The sequence below is a fragment of the Heptranchias perlo genome, chromosome 32 (genome assembly GCF_035084215.1).
Source record: "Heptranchias perlo isolate sHepPer1 chromosome 32, sHepPer1.hap1, whole genome shotgun sequence".
NCBI classification, from domain to species: domain Eukaryota; kingdom Metazoa; phylum Chordata; class Chondrichthyes; order Hexanchiformes; family Hexanchidae; genus Heptranchias; species Heptranchias perlo.
The window spans coordinates 17960883-17977328 of NC_090356.1; the positions used below are offsets into that span (position 1 = coordinate 17960883).

At 41.2% G+C, this 16446-nt stretch overlaps 1 protein-coding gene across 1 annotated transcript in view; it reads right to left on the reverse strand.

Annotated features, from left to right (window-relative positions):
• Positions 1-15857, reverse strand: part of dnajc16 (DnaJ (Hsp40) homolog, subfamily C, member 16) — a 38075-nt gene extending 22218 nt beyond the window's left edge. The window contains exons 1-11 of the mRNA XM_067970517.1: positions 15790-15857; positions 12916-13119; positions 12568-12670; positions 10962-11135; positions 9827-9893; positions 8256-8589; positions 7582-7766; positions 6241-6345; positions 4712-4870; positions 2946-3076; positions 1374-1557 (exon numbers count right to left, since the gene is read on the reverse strand). Of these exons, the coding sequence (XP_067826618.1) occupies positions 1374-1557; positions 2946-3076; positions 4712-4870; positions 6241-6345; positions 7582-7766; positions 8256-8589; positions 9827-9893; positions 10962-11135; positions 12568-12584 (1356 nt within the window). The 5' untranslated portion in view covers positions 12585-12670; positions 12916-13119; positions 15790-15857. The remainder of the gene's footprint in view (positions 1-1373; positions 1558-2945; positions 3077-4711; positions 4871-6240; positions 6346-7581; positions 7767-8255; positions 8590-9826; positions 9894-10961; positions 11136-12567; positions 12671-12915; positions 13120-15789) is intronic.
• Between the last annotated feature and the right edge of the window lie 589 nt (positions 15858-16446).

Sequence of the window (16446 nt, forward strand, 5' to 3'; positions counted from 1 at the left end):
AGAGTACGTTTTGTGCCCTTGCTACCCTCAGTGCTTTCTCCTAGTGGTGCTCAACATGGAGGAGGACTGATTCATCAGCTGAGGGAGGACGGTAAGTGGTAATCAGCAGGAGGTTTCCTTGCCCATGTTTGACCTGATGCCATGAGATTTCATGGGGTCCAGAGTCAATGTTGAGGACTCCCAGGGCCACTCCCTCCTGACTGTATATCACTGTACCGCCACCTCTGGTGGGTCTGTCCTGCCGGTGGGACAGGACATACCCAGGGATGGTGATGGAAGAGTCTGGGACGTTGGCTGAAAGGTATGATTCTGTGAGTATGGCTATGTCAGGCTGATGCTTGACTAGTCTGTGGGACAGCTCTCCCAATTTTGGCACAAGTCCCCAGATGTTAGTAAGGAGGACCTTGCAGGGTCGACTGGGCTTGGTTTGCCGTTGTCGTGTCCGGTGCCTAGTGGTCCGATGCCGGGTGGTCTGTCCAGTTTTATTCTTATTATGACTTTTCGTAGCGAGATTTTACCACTGAGTGGCTTGCTAGGCCATTTCAGAGGGCAATTAAGAATCAACCACATTGCTGTGGGTCTGGAGTCACATATAGGCCAGACCGGGTAAGGATGGCAGGTTTCCTTCCCTAAAGGACAATAGTGAACCAGATGGGTTTTTACAACAATCCGGTAGTTTTCATGGTCACCTTTACTGATACTAGTATTTTAATTCCAGATTTTTATTTTAATTAATTAATTTTAAATTCGCCAGCTGCCGTGGCGGGATTTGAACTCATGACTCCGGATTTTAGTCCGGGCTTAGATTACTAGTCTAGTAACATAACCACTATGCTACCGTACCCGTACCAGTGTCCACACATAAACCATGAAGTTTCCTACTAATAAGTTTCCTATTAATTTTACAATACTTGCTCCAGCTAAATACTATCTTGTGATAGATGGATAGGACAACAAACTTCAAAACAAAGGTTACTGATTTCTAGGTATATACGGCTATAATTTAATGTTGCTGATAATAGCGAACCAACGCTTTATGTGTTTGTACAACAGTCAGTCATTCATTATTTTTATTGGAGGCATCAACCCATTTATTTTAAACAGATCAATGCCTCTGTTCAAATAGCAGACAGAGGAATAACATACAAATGCATTGTGCTCATCTGCCACATCACTAACAATAATCTAACACATAAAATGTGAATGGTTCACTCCTCAATGGACAGTTGATTTTATGACTGTAGGTACTAGAGTTTATCCTCAATACTCCATAAAGACTAATGGCCCATGCAGAAGGAAATGACAAACATTGACAAATGTATCAAGCAGTAACTCAGCTTAAAAGTGGGCACAGTAAAGGTTGTTCTACTCACATTCGGTGTCGGACTGCTTCTCAGTGCCGGCGGGAGTAAGGCATTAATAAATGCATGCTGACGTTCTGGATAGATGTAAACAAATCTCAAAGACTCTTTAGTATTCATGGAGGCAAAGGAGACAAAGGAACGGTAGGGAGCCTGCAGCCCATCTTCCTCTCCAATGATTAGTAGGACACAGTATCTACAGAAATATACAAATGAAATCAAGCCTATATCACCACCTGCTATGGAGCCTGGACAAAACTACCGACTGAAAATGTAACTAACATGAGATGAGAATACATCTCTAGCATGAAATATTAAATAAACTAAGTATACAAAATGAACACATTCCTTTAAAATTTTAACAGATATATGGCAAGTCAAACAGTCGCTTGGATCAGTAGATAATTTCTCACCTTGGCATCCATCAGCAATGCTACTTGGTGGAAGGGTTCTCAAAATATTTGCAATCAGTGAAATCAAATAAGCAGAGTACATGTCTCGAAGAATGGATGATACTTGCTGTCAGGTGCCCTTACAAGCAGCATAGACCAGTGCCATGTTGGAATGCCCTGTTCTACTAAAGTGAGGAGGATGGATCTATAACTTTTGAATCAGACCACGAGTACCTGTTCTGCACTGGCACAGGAAGGTCCATGGTGCTGTTGACACTAATTTACATGCGGTGACCCAGTCTCCATCAGCACTGATTTACTTATGATGTCCCGGGGCTCACTGGTTGGCACTGATTTACTTGTGGGGTCCCCATGCTCACTGTGGGGTCCCTGGGCTCCCTATTGCAGTATATCAGATTTTTTTTTGTTTTACTATTTTCTCCCCTCCTCTCCTGAAGGTGCTGGCTCTTGCTGGGCTACAGTTCCACAGGGGTTGAATGTCCTCTGGTATCTTGCTTAAGTAGCCATTCTTCATGTGGGAGTGCTGACACTGAGTATTGGCAGGCTAGTTAACCATGCAGGACATCACAGCCAACCTGGATTCTGTCCTCACCGGTCTTTCATGCAGGTGCACTTTCCAGCAGGGGACACTTGGATGACAATCAGCAATAGGAACCACAGCTGATTCTTACCCTCTCTGACCCTTACCACTGCCATGGTTGGGCTCAACCAAATGCAGCACAGATCTGGCATCAAATCTTGCCCTTCTGATCTCTATGGCTCAGCATTACCTTCCACCACCAGGCCATTGGGGAACCTGCAATACCAGAATTGAGAGGATGGCTTCTCATTACTGAAACAGAATACACCTTGTTGTAGAGAAGACCTGGCAGATTTGGCAAGAACACATGTTGCGTTTCATCAATAACACCCAAGTGCCTCCAGTCACTATAAATGCTTTCAAGCATTTAGAACAGTTTTTGAAGCCTGATTTGGAAGCTTGATAATAGCGGCACTTCCATCCTGCTCATCCCCCCACCACCAAAAAACATACAGGATTAGTCACATTTCCTACAAGACCAGTAATCAGAAGGACCCAACTAGATGTAACATCAGGAAAATATATGCAACCTACAATGTGGCCAACATCAAAAGAAAGAAACCTATAATCACCGTGAGACCAGTCAGTTACCTTTTCTGACGACGGTATTGTTTCCCTGAACACAACTCCTCGAAAAGTTTCTGGTTTGTAAGACGAGGAGCCAGTAGGAATTTGTTACCAGAAATGAATTCATCTATTATTTGCTTTTTCATCCCTTTAGCCTGTAAGAAATCGTTTGTAAAACTATTAACTACGTTTCCAGCACCAAGAACATATATGTATGTAATTTAATTTTTAAATTTCCCCCCACCCCCACCTTTCTCCCGTTCCCTGCTGAAGGTGCTGATTCTTGCTGGGCTGCTGCTCACGTTCACTCTTTGCTATCTTGCCCAAATAGTCATTTTTCTTCTGTAAGCCTAAGCAGTGAGTGTCGACAGGTTACAGAACCATAGAAAAGGGGGTGGGATTAGTTTAGCCCCACCTTTTCCTCGCTGGATGTGGACACACACAGACACTTTCCAGCAGGGGCTACTGGATTGTGATCAGGTACAGGAACCCTGGCTGATTTTTCTTCTTTCTGGCAAACTGCTGCGAGTTCATCCCCTCCCCACCCTTCCTCCTCCTCCTCTCCCCTCCCCAATTCCTGTCTTGGCTGAGATCAGCTGACGCAACTTATTCTAAATTTAAAAATGGAGTATTACAGTAAAACATCACTGCACAGCATAAGACCATCAAAAACTGGATGTTTAATAGTTATAGGTGCTTTTTCCTTCCTCCTATGTATATGTACAATGTAATAAAGGTGTTTTTACATTCTGGGTCATGGGAGAGTGTCTCCAAAATCATTTCCCTGCATCACACTCTTGCTTTTAGATTTGAAGTCTGCCGTCAGCTCCTGCGGGACACATAGGAAGTAACTCAAATGGCAGTATGAAAAAGTGAGTATCTATTGCTGCTGCAGAAAAGGGAAAACAGGCAATTGACTCCATGGACTGGCATTAATTGCATGACACCTATGTCAGGAATCAGCTGCACAACGATATAAAACTGTCCTCAGACAAAGCTACTTTTCTTATCCACAAGTTCAGCCAATTTGCAAATCATTTCCTTTCATGGTGTTCAAACATTTTGGCAGTGAGCTAACCAAAAGGAAACTGCACAATATAAAAGGGAACCTTTCCAATTTGATGTGATTTCTGACATCTCCTGTGAATAGTTTCAGATGCTGCAAAATATCTGCTTTGACAGGACTGCTGTGATTTATGCAAATATTCCTACAATTATCTGGTGTTATTTGTCAGTCACAACAGTAGCTCTGGAAGGAGCTAAAGGAATTACATAGAACGTAACATCTCTGCTTTTGAATTCTATTTCCCTAGAAATGAACCCCAGTGCTTTGTTTGCACTTTTTATGTCTTTGTTAAACTGCATTGCTACTTCAGTTGGTATGTCAAATGTCAGGTGAGGACAGGATCAGACTCAGCTGTGATGTTCTCTACAGTTGAAAAGCATGTTAACACTAACTGTCTAAGCTCATACATAAAGAATGGCCACTTGGGCGAGATACGAGAGGTAGCCAAGACCAATGGGGTTATATTCCAGCAAGTGTCAGCACTTACAGAGAGGAAAGAGAAAATAGCGAAAAAAATAGGAATTTTCCTCTGGCTACAATGTGTGCATTGGATGTGGTGGTGGAAGTGAAATGTAATTCTTTTCAGACCAATGTTGAGGCAAAGCTTGAGACTATTCTTAGCCCTTGGTATACAATGCCAGAGAAAGCTACAGCGTTCTCCATCAACATCTTTCCTCACCTTCAACAGAAATATTCAAAAAATGAACACAGATACGGCACATACCTGGATGATATCAGCTGCTTTGTCTACGTTCTCCTTAAAAATCATTATGGTAGAGGTGTAACTATTTATACTGTAATGAGCCAGGATTTCCTCAGTCTTCTCTATCCCAATCTCCACATAACCAAATTTAACATAATCTTTAAACTGGAAGGCAATCAGCTTTGGAAAGAAAAATGTATGTCAGAATAGCAGCTTAATCGTTTCCCACAATCTCTGCATCAACACAACCAGTTAATTGCGATCAAAAAGACATTTTGGCAACAGCTTGCAGATATTCACACCACATTCTATTATGTGAATAGGACCTTGGAAGCCAAGCATTTTGCAGGTTATACTGAATATCGCACAACACAGGATACAAATATGAAACATGTGGGACTAAAGAATCAGCAGCCCTGTAAGAGGCTCTGTAATTACAATAATTTGTATTTGAATGTTAATCATCATTATATAAAGAACTGAACATAACCACTTTCAAAACAAACAGATCAAACCAATTTATTTAGAGAAAAAAGCATGTTTTAAAACTAAAAAAATGGCAGATGTTCTTTTTTTAAAAATATACTTTAGGGGTTAAAGGGACGATTTCCAGTGACTGGAGAGCAGTTGCTAAATTCTCAGTGCATGAACCAGTCCGATTTTAAATGGTTCACGAGCAATGGTCATCACTTAAATACTTGTGATTTTTTTTTGAGTTGTGTTTTCCAAAGTCGAGAGACAGAGACAAACCCCTGTATTGCATGCACAAAGTAATAAGAATATTACTGAAATTTAAATCCTGTAATAAGCAGCTTTGAACACAACCTACAAAAGGATCTGGACACTAGCACCAGGGAACCTGATGTACGATTTAGAGGGTGTTTAAATATATTACTAGTACGGATTGATTGACTGCAACAATTTTTACAAACAGCAATGTTCAAGTATAAGATTCAAAATGATTTGGACTCTGCAGTGTTGCTATGAAGAAAATCAAATCATCACTAATTCATTATGTTAATAGCAAGACCCACAGGATAGAAAAAATTCTCCAGATCACACGATAACATGCCATTGGTACAATTTATGTACACAAATGGACTGCCCCAGTAATCACAAGCAACAACTACGAATGTGTTCTGATCAGTGTGACAAATGGATCATACCCACAGCTCCCCATTGAGTGATCTATTCATACCGTGTAGGGAAAGTAATTAAAATTAAAACAAGTTAAATGTGTCTTCATTAGAAACTGATGAATGGATTCTAAAATGGCTCTGGCAACATTACTGCGACAGGTTTCTTCAGTGTTGGCTGTCCTTAACAGTAACATCACCTCCGTCAAACGTGGAAAACAATTCACGGAGCAGACGTGTTTTGCGCCTTAAAAATCAAGACTTTGCAAACCCGTTAATTTTCATTCAAAACTTTTCAGCATAATGTAGATGCTGTTGAGCACTTGACACAAACGAAAGGAATATGCAACGTATAACTGCAGAGCTTCACCACTATATGCTGCCATTCACAGTGAACTGTTCAAAATGCATTACCTTGTACAACAGTGGCACTATGGACTTCTGGTGAAATATTAATGCACGTGGCTTGTTGTCTTGCTCCCACGCAGACAACAAATACACATAATTCTTGTTTGTTACCTAAAAATGTAACACAAATATCTAGTTACACTTTTAAATCCCTGGAGACTATAGCCCACCTTTTTAGTATTCTGTTGATGTATTCTAGCTGGACGATTTGACTCTAAACTACTGCATTATCTAAGGACAAAAAGGTGAGAATCCAAACCTTTAACCTTGACTCAGTGGTAGCACTCTTGCCTAGAGCACATAATCCAAGCCGATACCGCTGCGCAGTACTGTCAGAGGTACTGTCTTTCAGATGAGACGTTAAACCGAGCCCCCATCTGCCCTCTCAGGTGGGCATAAAAGATGCCATGGCACTATTTTGAAGAAGAGCAGGGGAATTTTCCTGCTGCTCTGGCTAATATTTATTCCTCAACCAACATCACCAAACCAGATTACCTAGTCATTATTTCATTGCTGTTTGTGGGACCTTGCTGTGCGCACATTGGCTGTCGTGTTTCCTACATTACAACAGTGACTACACTTCAAAAGTACTTAGTTGGTTGCAAAGCGCTTTGAGATGTCCTGAGGTTGTGAAAGGCGCTATAAAAATGAGAGGCTTTCTTTTTTCTTTTCAAACACTGTGCAAACCTGACCTGAATATTCTTGGCATCTGCGTCAATTGAACAAATCCCCATTGCACTTTCAATTGGCTTAATATCAGCGTATAATTTTTTGGTACGGGATTTCTGTATCTGTTGGAGAATGTGTGTTTATAGGTAGCATTAATCATAAGGTTCTAATGACCTTTTAACAATTGTCACAATTTGTCAGAATTCCTTGATTGTGTCAGTATATTTGATATTTTACTTTATTTGGGTAGGTTTTTTTTCCAGATTACCCCTCTATTCTTAATGCTTTCCTTTTCTTTGGTCATTTCCCAAGTCATCTTTTCTTCAAATTATCACAACTGCTCATTATCATGCATCCTTTTTTTTAATAAGTTATGAAATGACTATGTGGCTCAGCCTAAAGGGGTACTAACTATGGGATGAGAAGGCTAGAGAATTTTGGCTTCTTATGGACTCACTTGTACAGGATATCCCACACACATTTTTGGACTCACACATATAAATTATGCTACACATAATAGGCTAAAGCACACCAGACATTAACTCAAGTCAAAGCAAACCTATCAAAATAATGATTGAAATGTTCAAAATTGTCAGTGCAATCAAATTTTACATGAAAGAAAGTAACAAAATCAGTGAGGCCCTGCCTTTTCCAGACTGTGATTATTTGACTACATACCTGCTCCAAAAGCTTGCTGGGCAGAAGGTTTTCCACAAACTGCCTTAAGCTTTCTCGAACAATGGCATTTTTAAAGAATGTTACTTTTCCATTAATGACTCCCACTATTGCCGGATGCTGATACACCCCAAGGTGATTTAACAGGCGACGCTCATACCCTGAATCTATTACTCCAATCCCGAGGCCTGAAAGAAAATCAGACAACAGATCATTTATTCCCTGCCACTCCACAAACACTGCCATGCTGCATTAGTTTGTACTTTATTCCCCCCTCCAATTTACTCCCCATTTCTTCTGAAAGCATTGATCCTTGTTGGGGTAAGTCCCACAGGCTCTGGCACACATCTAGCACCTTGCTCAAGTAGCCATTCTTCACGAGTCTGGACAGTGTACATCACTCACCATGGAGGCATCAGAGCAAAGCCTGATCCTGTCTCACCCAATGTCCACACACAACTGATCTAACGCCTCGATAGCTCAGAGCCATGGGGGCCAATTATAGTATGCAGCCGACTCCAGTTAATGCAACAGAGACCATAGATTGCATCCAAAGCCTTTCTGATCTCTACATCTTAGTACACCATTAGCCATTGAGCCACCAGTGTTCCTTGACTTTAAAGAGTTTCCCTCGTCAAACATAAGCTCTGTAATGAACTATTCAGAGATTGACGTACCAAGAGGTTCGAGCTCCTGCACCACTTCCTTCCAGACTGGCTCAATGTGAACACAGCTGAAACACCAATCGGAAGTCACTTTGATGAGGTACGGTTTCTTATAGCTGTCTGGCACAACCTCACTCATGTACTGAGAGAAATGCAGCAGGTACTTATCATCGAATGAGTCACGGGCAGTATTAAACTGAAAGTGAAAAAAGGAGTCATCGAAGAAGAAGCTGTCGTATTTATGGAAATTCCGGAAGTGCTGCTGTGGTTGTTGGAGGTTCCCTGGCTGTCCATCAGCATCCCCATACTTATCAAAATTCAACCGCCTCTCCTCATTTGAAAGAATCTGAACCAAGAAAAGAGCAAATCAATTAGTGCAGTGAGCATGGCTTTCATTGTAACTTCATATGATGCTTTGCACATTTATGTGCTATAATAATGGTACCCAAACTACAGCCTGGGGGCCACTTGTTCCCACCACCTCCCCATTGTGACCCTCAGAAAACCTATGTTTTTTGTAGACCTGAATTCATAAGCTCTAGGAAGTTGCATCAAGATTACAATGTAAAAAATAAAATAAAAAAAAACACATGTATTTGGTGTGTTGGTCTGTGGGTTGGGTCTCAAGCAAATCAATGCTCAATACTGTGTTCCTCAATAAAAAATTAGAGAGTACCTGTGAACCCTACAGACCAGACTTTATAATGTTAGGTATGATCGTCTTAATTCTTTGAATGTAGTTCAATCTTTACATATAAGATGGATAGACAGTCATCCAAACTGGGACCAGTGTCCTTTTCAGAGCCTTCTGCCAAACAAGGGCAATGACAGTCATATGGCCTTCCCAACCCTCACTCTATACACAGGACACTTATATACTCTGGACACACCTCAATTCTTTCAAAAAGAGGCAACAGTACAGAAGCTTCAAGTTTATGACAGCTCAGATAGAGGATGAAGGGGCAACTAGGGAAGGAGTTTTGTGTGGATAAAGATTAATTACGTTCAAAGAATGTGAAGTATCACACCTGAAGTAGGTAATGTAACACTATCCTGATTTATTTAACCCCCACATACAAGTAAGTAAATGTCAAATAGTATCGAAAGCAGAGGGGCTCAGAGTTGTCAATAAATGCTTGTTAAAAACGTGTATTACTCCATCTAGTAGCTTTGCAGACTGTATGAAAAAGTACCCAATGCATGCTGGTCCTTGAGGTGACCACAGTAGGAGTAGAATGAACTCTAATTCTCCTGCCGGTTCCCAAGCAGCCAAGGAATAATAATGAAAATATATTGTATATCCCACCTGACCAGACAGTGTTTTGTGATGGGTTCACCTGACCCTTTATTACCAAATGACACAAAGAACTGCTTAGATTGGACAGATGTCCTTGGTTCTATCTACACAAGACTTTATGAATATCCATTAAATGACACTTTCTTTCAATAATAGAAAAAAAATTTGGCTTCAGAAAATTCTGACAAAACTCAAACTAATAGTAAGGGACTTCAGGCATTACCCTATACAGAAGAAATCCAGTAGTGAATTATTATTTTATTTCCACTCAAAAGATTTTTAGTACCTCGTACGCTTTGCTAATCTGAATGAACCGATCTTGTGCCTTTGGGTCCTTATTCTTGTCAGGGTGCCTGAAAAGAAAAACAAGCACTAATAAGATTTCCCCCACAATGACACAAAGATAAAACAGTCTCAATGTATTGTTCAGCATCATTAAAATTCTGGCATAAAAGGATTTTTAAACTAGCACTATTCTATAAAACTGAACAGTACATTTAAAAAAAATAATTTTCATATCTCCTTCTACTTTTATTCTATCTTGAAGGTGCTGACCTTTGCTTGGTACAGTTCCCCGGGTCCCCAGCTATCCTGAAGACTTCAACTCTAAGTGGCCATTCTTTATTTGTGACTCTAGATTAAATGTCAGCAGACTATTTTCCTGTAGAGGGCATCACAGGTGAGCCCCATCCTGTCCACACATAAGTATTCTTCAGGACAACGATGAGGAGCAGGAACCCTGACAGATTTTTCCCCTCCATAGTCCTGGGGGGTGGAGGTTAATTGCAGTGTCCCTACTGCTGCCCTGCCTGAAATCAGCACAGATCAGCCTGGGAGCTTCCTGATCCTTATGGCTTAGCTTTACAATCGGTGATGCATTTATCCACTAAGCCATCAGGGAGCCCCAGTGACACACAATTTGCAGCAACCAGCGAGCTAGGAATATTTACAGCAGCTTTGGATAAGTTTTAGACCTAATCTTTTAATACTAAATAGTACCTTAGTTTCGCAGCCAGTAGTAACTCAGTCCATTACACAGAGAATAATAAGCAGCTGTGAATTGATTACAAGGCTGTTTAGGTGAAATCAAATAGTCATTCAAACTTCACAAGTGGTATAATCTCTTAACACACCAACACATTTTTGTTTAAAGTATTCACAGATCTTCATTGTTTTCAAACTTTCTACCCAAGTTTACTGCTGGAGTCTGTATTTGCAAGATAAGGCCAGCAAACCATATCTTGTGTTTTTGTTCCACATCACAGGCAGATCTTAAAACACACAAGACTAAGATGTCAGACCAGGTTTATAAGATAATAGGAAATATGTTTCATTGAAAAAAATACAGTCCCGGGACATAAAGTCCATACACGTGTCTATTCCCCACCCCAATGACAAGTAAAGTACAGACAGAAACTCACCACTCCCGAGCCAGTTGCTTGTAAGCTTTCTTTATTTCTGCCTGGGTTGAAGTTCTGCCAACTCCCAGTAATCTGTAAGGATCAAACTCTATTCCATGGTGGAGAGGAGTGTTCAGCAGAAAGATTAGAACCACCAGGAACTTTCCAAAAGAAGCCAACTGTAAACCAGCCATTCTGAAAATGTTCAAATAATGTGATTTGAAATATTAAAGATTAGTAACAATGGTTCATAATAAAATGAATACAAGAGTGAAAAAATAAATCCTCCTTCATTTTCCAATTTGAGCCATGTTGAGGAGAGGCTGCAGCGTCTACCAGCAGGACAAAATGACTTGGGCCCTCAAAAAACATCTTTTTATTCAGATGCTGAGTTACAAATCAATTTGCCACTTTCTGTCTAATACATTTATCATAGTGACACTTCATGAAAAATGATGAACAGCAGCAGGCACACGGTACCTTCAGGGTAACCAATACGAGTTGAAGGACTTAACCAAGGAATCTGGATAGAGGCTTTAAAGAACAAAAATGAAACAGTAGCAACTTGCTCAAAACAAACCATTTATTTGAAAACTGCTTGCAGCTTTCAGTTTAATTCCTCATTTTAAGGAATAACCATCTTTGCCAATTGCAACTTTAAGCAGAAAAGTTGTTGAAATTAAAAATATCCTCCACCTTTAAAAAAATGACACAACTATTCATAGTGTAATATAATTGGCACCCAAGAGGATGTAGTTGCAGTGACGTTAACTTTTAGGAGGATTAACACTTAGATCTACAGAGTAAGGCATGAATGAGGGGTTTTCTTCTAATTTTCTCCCCTCTCCTGAACTGCATTGACTACTTGCTGGATATGGTTTCACAAGCACCAGGCGGCTTCCTATAGTTAATTCCTGCGAGAGGCCAGTCAGTGAGTGCCAGCAGGCTATTCAACTATAGGGCCATCAGTGCCATGACCAATCCTATTCTCAAACATTCATATATTGACACTTTCCAGTGTTTAGGAACCAGTGTTTAGGAACCCTGGTTGATTTTCCACTCCCTAGCCTAGGGGCACCAAGCTTGACTGTAGCACCATTGCCGAGATCAGCCAAATCAATAAAGACTCGGTATCAAACCTGGGACCTTCCTGATACAATGGCTCAGCCACTCACTGGATAAACTCAGTCATCAGGAGAGCTGGACGCAGATTTGATTCCTGTTCTGCTCAGTTCTTCACCTGAATTATGCCAAGTGAAGAGTCTGTGGTATCTTATCGCACTGGCAAAATAGGGGGCCAGGAGCCCTATGATTGGCATGGATGTCAATATTATTTTTAAATCATCCAATACATCAAAAATATTTAAAATGACAAATGTCTCAGTCAGCAAAGGTAGCTGAGCTACACAGACTAGAAGGTCCCAGGTTTCATTCCAGACAGTGCTAATTTAGGTCATCTCAGCCAGGGTGGTAGCAGTACAAGTGCACTTGGGTTAGTGATGGGGAATAAATCAGCCTGGGTTCCTGATCACTATCCAGTGGCAACTGCTGGAAAGTGAGGATGAGGACAGGGTTGGAAGGGTCAGCTGTGATACCCTCTAAGGTCAAATAGCCTATGCATACTCACAGTCTAGACTCACACATGAAGAAAGACCACTTGGGCAAAGAACCAGAGGTAACCAGCAGCCATTGATGCGTACCCGAGCTTCCAGCAGAGAAGGGAAGAAAATCTGCAGGAAAATAAAAATATATTCCTGGATCATTCAATATACTAAAAAAAATAAGAACCAAGATGAAATAATTAATTCACTTAAGAAATATTTGTTTTGATGAGTTTAGAATCCGTGTTAAGCTAATGCTCCTCTAATATTGTCCCATTTAATGCTCTGCCTCTTGCTATTTTCTGGCCTGTAATTTGCCCCATTGTGTTAACATTAACCAGCTAGGTGCTGGTCTGATGGAGAAGCCGACTTACCCCGGACTCTCCTTGTGCCGGTCACACGCACTGATCACAGCCTAAACCTAAATCAATCCTGGAACCGGTCACATTTCTCACAAACTGAGCCGCAAGGCCGCAAAATTGGAGAAAATAAACACCGCTCTCCTCCTTGACGTGCACTTCCGGTTTTGCGCTGACGCTCCTCGACCCACTCCCAACGGGTTGCTATGGTTTCGAGGCCTACGTCAAAAATAAGCACAATCAAAGCCTAGAAATGTAACGCTGTAAATGTAACTCTGATCCAAGAAAAGATGTCAAGTGTCATTTAAGTACCATTATGATTTTAAAATCTTACTTTTTTATGTCAATCAGCTCTGTTCAAATTGTGTGACGTTTTGGTGACAGTAAACGCTGTCAGCATTTTACAGTGTTGACAGCTCTACCCCTGAAAAACACGCTTTCTCTCGCTCGCAAGATAATTATGGGTGAGAAAGGCCATTCAGCCAGTCTTGATTCATCCGTCCAGAGAGATCCTAACATTACTCGATTGTAGCAACCAGCTGTTTCTTAAATGATTCTAGGGTTTTGACTATATCACTCATTGGATAGATCTTGAGTTTGGTGTGACAGTGTAAAACGAGTGATAATAGCAACCCATTTTACATCTCGGGCTGCTGACTTGCTAGCACCCGTTTTACATTACGGTACAAAGTCAAGATCTACCCCATTGTGTGATGAAGAATTTCCTGATATCTGTCCTAAAAGTGCCCTTCTCAAATTTGAACCTCTGTCTTTCTTGTTCTACTCCTGCGGTTTAATATAAAATAACTTTATAACTTTAACAATCTTATATACTTCTATAGGATCATCTCGCAGATGCCTAATTTCCAGGCTGAAAAGCCCGGGTTAATCCAGTATTTTCTCATAACGCAGACCCCTAATACTGGGGTTAACCTCATGGCTCTTCTTTGAACTGTTTCCACACTTGAACGTCTCTTTTTGTTTCTTGGTGACCAGAACTGGACACAGTATTCAAGGGGCGGTCTGTCTAGAGCACTATAAAATGTGATCATTATCTCCTTTGACTTATATTCTACTCTATTGGCTATATAATTCAACATCCTATTGGCTTTGTGGTTGGACATGTTTAGCATAGAATCTACAAAGACTCCTAGGTCTCTTTCAAATTTATCATTAGCTGCTTGACACCATTTGTGGAGTATGCATGTCGTCTATTTCTCCTTCCTATGTGCAGCATTTTACATTTGTTTGTATTAAATTTCATCTGGCATTGTTCTGCCCACTTATTTTGTCCAATTTATTCTCACATATGAAAAGAGTGACGAAGAAAAAAAAAAGGAAAGAACTTGCATTTATTTAGCGCCTTTCACGGCCTCAGGCCACCCCAAAGCTTTTCGCAGCTAATGAAGTGCTTTGAAGTGTAGTCATTGTTGTAATTTAGAGAAACGCAGCAGCCATCATGCACACAGCACTGTCCCACAATCAGGAATGAGATAAATGACCAGACAATCTTTTTTAAATGATGTTGGTTGAGGGATAAATGTTGGCCAAGATACCAGAACACTCCAGCTCTTCTCAAATGGTGCCATGGGATCGTTATGCCCACCTGAGAGGGCAGAGAGGGCCTTGGTTTATTGTCTCATCCAAAAGACAACACCTCTGACAATGCAGCACTCCTTCAGTACTGCACTGAAGTGTCAACCTAGATTACGTGCTCAAGTCTCTGCAGTAGGGCTTGAACCCACAAACATCTGACTCAGAAGTGAGGGTGCAACCACTGCACTGAAGCTGACACCTTGGTAATGCTATTGAAAGATAGGACTAACATACTCCCCTCTACACATAGGCCAACCTAGAAAACTAATAAATGTTGATCAATAACTTCAAAAATTTACAGTAACCACTTGCCCCCAAAAAGTGACATTTCAAGAATGGTCCTAATTATAAGTCTATGAAATGTAAAAATAAGTACATGAGTTTTGTAACCTAAGCTGTAGGTGTAGTCAATATCCCTTCACTTGTATTGGAGGAAAAAAAAACTATGTCTGAAAGGGAAACTCCAAATCTTGAAGGTACAAAATTAGTGGATGTATTTCTTGGGGAGCACCTCCCCCAGAAAACTTTGAATTTTTACATTAAACATGATGCATTCAGGTTAATTTGGAGTATTTTTACACTTCACAATTAATAGGTTTTAAATCTAAAAATAGGAAAAACAAAGTGAGATTTGGATTCCCAACAGACCAACCAGACCATCACTTCCCAAAAAGTTATCTCAAAGGTCACTTTCCAACATATCCCAATCCACACGGACACCACATCCCATCCAACTCTCCGCCCCTTCAACAGAGAAATTCTCCTTCTCCAACCCTGCCACCCCCTCCACCCCCATTGACACTGACATTCTTTTCCCTTGCCTGTCATTTCAACCTATTACTTTCTCCCCCCACCTCCCCATATTCAAATTAATACTCTTCACCTCTCCATCTCCACATTCAAGCTGGCACTTTTATCTCCCTCCAACTCACTTCATGTTGATACTCTACTTCCAAACTTCTTTCAAGAACATAAGTAACATAGGAACATAAGAAACATAGGAACATAAGAAATAGGAGCAGGAGTAGGCCACACGGCCCCTTGAGCCTGCTCCGCCATTCAATGAGATCATGGCCGATCTTAATCAAGCTGGCACAATTCTCTGCCCCCCCCCCCCCCACCCAAATGCTGGTAATCCTCTTCCACCCTTGAGCCCAAAGCACTGCTCCCAGCTTCTCCCCTCACCCTCCCCTCGCCCACCCCCCCCACCACCAAACACCACTCCCTGCTGCTGTTCCCTTTCCTCCCTTTTCATTGTGATCCGTTTCCCTCTACCCTCAGCAAAGATCCTACCTGAGTCCGGCTGGTTAGTGATTCTAGTCGCTGCATACTCTAGGCAGGAATTCCTGTTCCTGCAATTATGGCTCCCATGAAATGCTAACTGTTGGCCTACATGCCTCTGCAATGTGAAACCAGCATATTCTCTGTTCTAAGAATAGAACGGTTTCACAGAAATGGAAGCTAAGAGAGCCCTGATTTTTAATCAGTGTTCTCTGACACACAGATCATCTCACTCAGTTCAAAAGTGAAGGAAGTTGCAGTTTTTCAGGGACCAGGAGCAAAGACAGTTACATCAGGAAGGGGGAAGGTTTTTTCTTAGGTTTTTTTTTATTTGCATCTGAGAATGTAGTACTCCATATGAACTGCATGTAGTACATCCAGAAATGCAGAGTCAGCTTCCACACACCGATGGCACCAACTTTACCTCTCCACCACTTCTCTCAAACCCTGGACTGCCTCTGTGCGGTCAGATTTTTGTTCAACATCCAATTGTGGGTGAGTTGCAATTTCCTGCAATTGAACATCAGGAAGCCAATATCTTTGGCTACATCCACAAATCCTGCCCTCACTCAATGACTCCATCCCCCTACCCAGCCACTCAGTCAGGCTAAATCCAATTATTTACAACTGTGACCCTGAACTGTTTTAAACTTAACATCCTGTCCATCA